This window comes from Arachis hypogaea, chromosome 6 (assembly GCF_003086295.3).
Source record: "Arachis hypogaea cultivar Tifrunner chromosome 6, arahy.Tifrunner.gnm2.J5K5, whole genome shotgun sequence".
NCBI lineage: Eukaryota > Viridiplantae > Streptophyta > Magnoliopsida > Fabales > Fabaceae > Arachis > Arachis hypogaea.
In genome coordinates, this window is record NC_092041.1 from 113610186 (window position 1) to 113613513 (window position 3328).

The window sequence follows — 3328 nt, forward strand, 5'->3', positions numbered from 1 at the left end:
TTACCCTTAATTTTTTAATAAAAAACAAATAAGTTTTTAACTATTTTTTTAGAGATATATAATCAAAATTAAATACTCCTTAACTTTTGAAAATACAAGACAGATAGAAGTTTATTGATTAACAGAAGATTTTGTCATTTTGTGTGTCTCAACAAAAAGATTTATGTATCTCATCTTTTAATAATAAATTTTTTAGAAACCTATTATTTATTTTATTCTATATTTTTTTCTATTTATAACATCCTCCCTTAATAAGTGCGAGAACTGGCTACACAAATCCTTTAATTAATTAAGTAATAAAGAAGGTTGGCAATGTTTATTTCATTATTATTATTATTTATTGGCATGTCTTTGTTTATTGTTTTGCTCGAATTTCAATGTCCGCGTTCACACCACACCTTGTGTTCACACTACAAACACAAAAAATAATAATAATAATATTACCACAAAATAACAAACCATATATTATATCATATCATAACTCAATCTCAAAGAAGAAACAAAGAGATTTTAACTCAACAACAACTACTTTTGTTGTCTCTATCTTTATTTGTTCCAATACTCAAAATTTCAGTTCTTCCTCATCAATCAAATTCTCCATAATTTTGAAGAATTGAACTCAACCCTTTGTTTCTATTTTTGTATATTGTTCATTTGTTTATTCATTCATTCATGAAACTCCCAACTTTTGCAGACCCTGAATCACTCTCATACGTTTACACTTTGCTTCAGAGTTCTTTTGATCAAATGAATGACCCCATTAATGGTTCCACAAGAAAGAGGCATAGAAAACATGATGATGATGATGATGATGATGATGGATCAAGCAGTAGCAACAACAATAACAACCAAGAAGATGAAGATGAAGATGAAGAAGATGAAGATGAAGATGAAGATGCAAAGAACAACAAGAGCAAGAAGAAGAAGAAGAACAATAACAATAACAAGAATAAGAATAAGAAGAAGAAGAAAGAGTTAAAGGGTATTCTAACATCTTTGCTATTATTAGATGAACAAGAGAAGCTTGATCATCAAAACCTCAACAAAATCTGTGAAGAAGAGAAGCTCTCATTGGAAACCAATCACAAGAACAAGACAAAAGCCATGGTGAATTACTATTCCAACCTTGATGAATATTATAATCACGTCCAAGAATCAGAGAGGATCAAGAGGAAGAAATCAAGGAACATGGCTTGTGCTGCTGCTGTTTCTGCTGCCTCACAAGGCTTAGAAAAAGCAGCATCCTCAGAAGGTACTAACTACCTTCCAATAATCTCTTAAATTTCTTTAATCTTTTACTACAAATTTCTTCACATATTTGTTCCTATGCATATCTGTATACTGTTACTTTGATTGGTTTCTGTTTCTATTTTTGGTATTTTTATTTAGGATATATGTTGTAATTCTACAATTTGTGACTAATTTGTGCATTACATACTTCAATTTTACACATTGATTGGTATCTGCATCAATTACATGAATTCACCAATTGTGTTGATGTTTGTGCTATACATAGGAGGTGGTGGTGGTGGTGGAGGAGGCGGAGGCGGGGCAGGGAATGGGGGGCCTCAGAGGAGGCTGTGGGTGAAGGATAGATCAGGGGCATGGTGGGATGAATGCAACAGAGAAGATTTTCCTGAAGAAGAGTTCAGAAAAGCATTCAGAATGGGAAGATCAACATTTGATTTGATATGTGAAGAACTGAACTCAGCAATTGTGAAAGAAGACACAACACTGAGGAATGCAATCCCTGTGAAGCAAAGGGTAGCTGTTTGTCTATGGAGATTAGCAACTGGTGATCCTCTAAGGCTTGTTTCAAAGAAATTTGGATTAGGAATCTCAACTTGTCACAAGCTTGTTCTTGAGGTTTGCACTGCAATCAAAACTGTTCTTATGCCTAAGTATCTCCAATGGCCTAATGAGTCTCAATTGAGGAACATCAAGAATGAGTTTGAGGGTATTTCTGGTATTCCAAATGTTGTAGGATCCATGTACACTTCACATGTTCCTATCATAGCTCCTAAGGTTAGTGTTGCTGCATATTTCAACAAGAGGCACACTGAGAGGAACCAAAAGACTTCATATTCAATAACAGTTCAAGGTGTTGTTGATCCAAATGGGGTGTTCACTGATGTTTGCATTGGTTGGCCAGGATCAATGCTTGATGATCAAGTTCTTGAGAAATCAGCACTTTCTCAAAGGGCCAACAATGGTGGATTGTTGAATGGTGTTTGGATTGTTGGTGGAAAAGGGTACCCTTTGATGGATTGGGTTTTGGTGCCTTATAGTCAACACAATTTGACTTGGACACAGCATGCTTTCAATGAGAAGATTGGTGAGGTTCAGAAAGTTGCTAAGGATGCATTTGCAAAATTGAAAGGTAGGTGGAGTTGTTTGCAAAAGAGGACTGAGGTTAAGCTTCAGGACTTGCCTATTGTTCTTGGTGCTTGTTGTGTTCTTCATAATATTTGTGAGTTGAGGGGTGAGAAAATGGATCCTGAGATTAAGGTTGATCTTCTTGATGATGAGATTGTTCCTGAGGTTGCTTTGAGATCTATGACTTCAATGAAAGCTAGAGATGCTATTGCTCATAATCTCTTACATCATGGCCTAGCAGGCACTTCTTTTGTTTAATCTTGCTGGTGCTAGTTGTTCTATCAAAACCAAAAAGAAGAAAAGAAAAAAAAGTTGTTTGTATTTGACTATCTTGATGCTTTAGATGTTCAATATTTTTTATATGATATCAAATCATTCATCATTATTTGTTGAAGGGGGCTTTTGTAAAAGGTGTATTTGCCTCTGCAATTTCATATATGTATGTATGTATGTATGATTCTACATAGGTTAGGTTCATATACTTGTAAACCAATTCCATACTTTAATTTCCATATGAGAAACTAATTAATAATATCAGTAACATTCTTTTATAGTAACCCTTTACTTTCATGGATTCTTTTGATGCCATAGAATTTTACAATGGTATTCAACTTTATCACAGTATCTAAGAGTCAAGTGTGATCGAAATTGATTGGAATTTGAAGTCCAAGAAAAATACATGTTATGATAGCAACTTCTGCCATTCATCATCAAGTGAATGTAATGCTTATTCTTATTTCAAATGTATAGTTGTGCAAAAATTAGTTTAACTGTATCAACTAAGTGTATGTTTGGTTTAGCCTTCAGAAGCATAAAGGCATGCTTAAAAGTCTTGAACGCTGACCAAATTTGTTTGGATGCTTTTTTTTAAATATGATTTTTACCCTCAAACGTAAGTTTACTTGAAATAATATTTTTTAGCTTTTGTTTTTAATTCTTACCGTTGAGAATT

The 3328-nt window shown here is 33.7% G+C and overlaps 1 protein-coding gene across 1 annotated transcript; it reads left to right on the top strand.

Annotated features, from left to right (window-relative positions):
* The first annotated feature begins 442 nt into the window (after nucleotides 1-442).
* LOC112755872 (protein ALP1-like) lies at nucleotides 443-2933 on the top strand. Its single transcript, XM_025804186.3, has 2 exons — nucleotides 443-1252; nucleotides 1517-2933. The coding sequence occupies exons 1-2, from the start codon at nucleotides 673-675 to the stop codon at nucleotides 2632-2634; spliced, it is 1698 nt and encodes a 565-aa protein (XP_025659971.1). The 5' UTR covers nucleotides 443-672; the 3' UTR covers nucleotides 2635-2933.
* The last annotated feature ends 395 nt before the right edge of the window (nucleotides 2934-3328 follow it).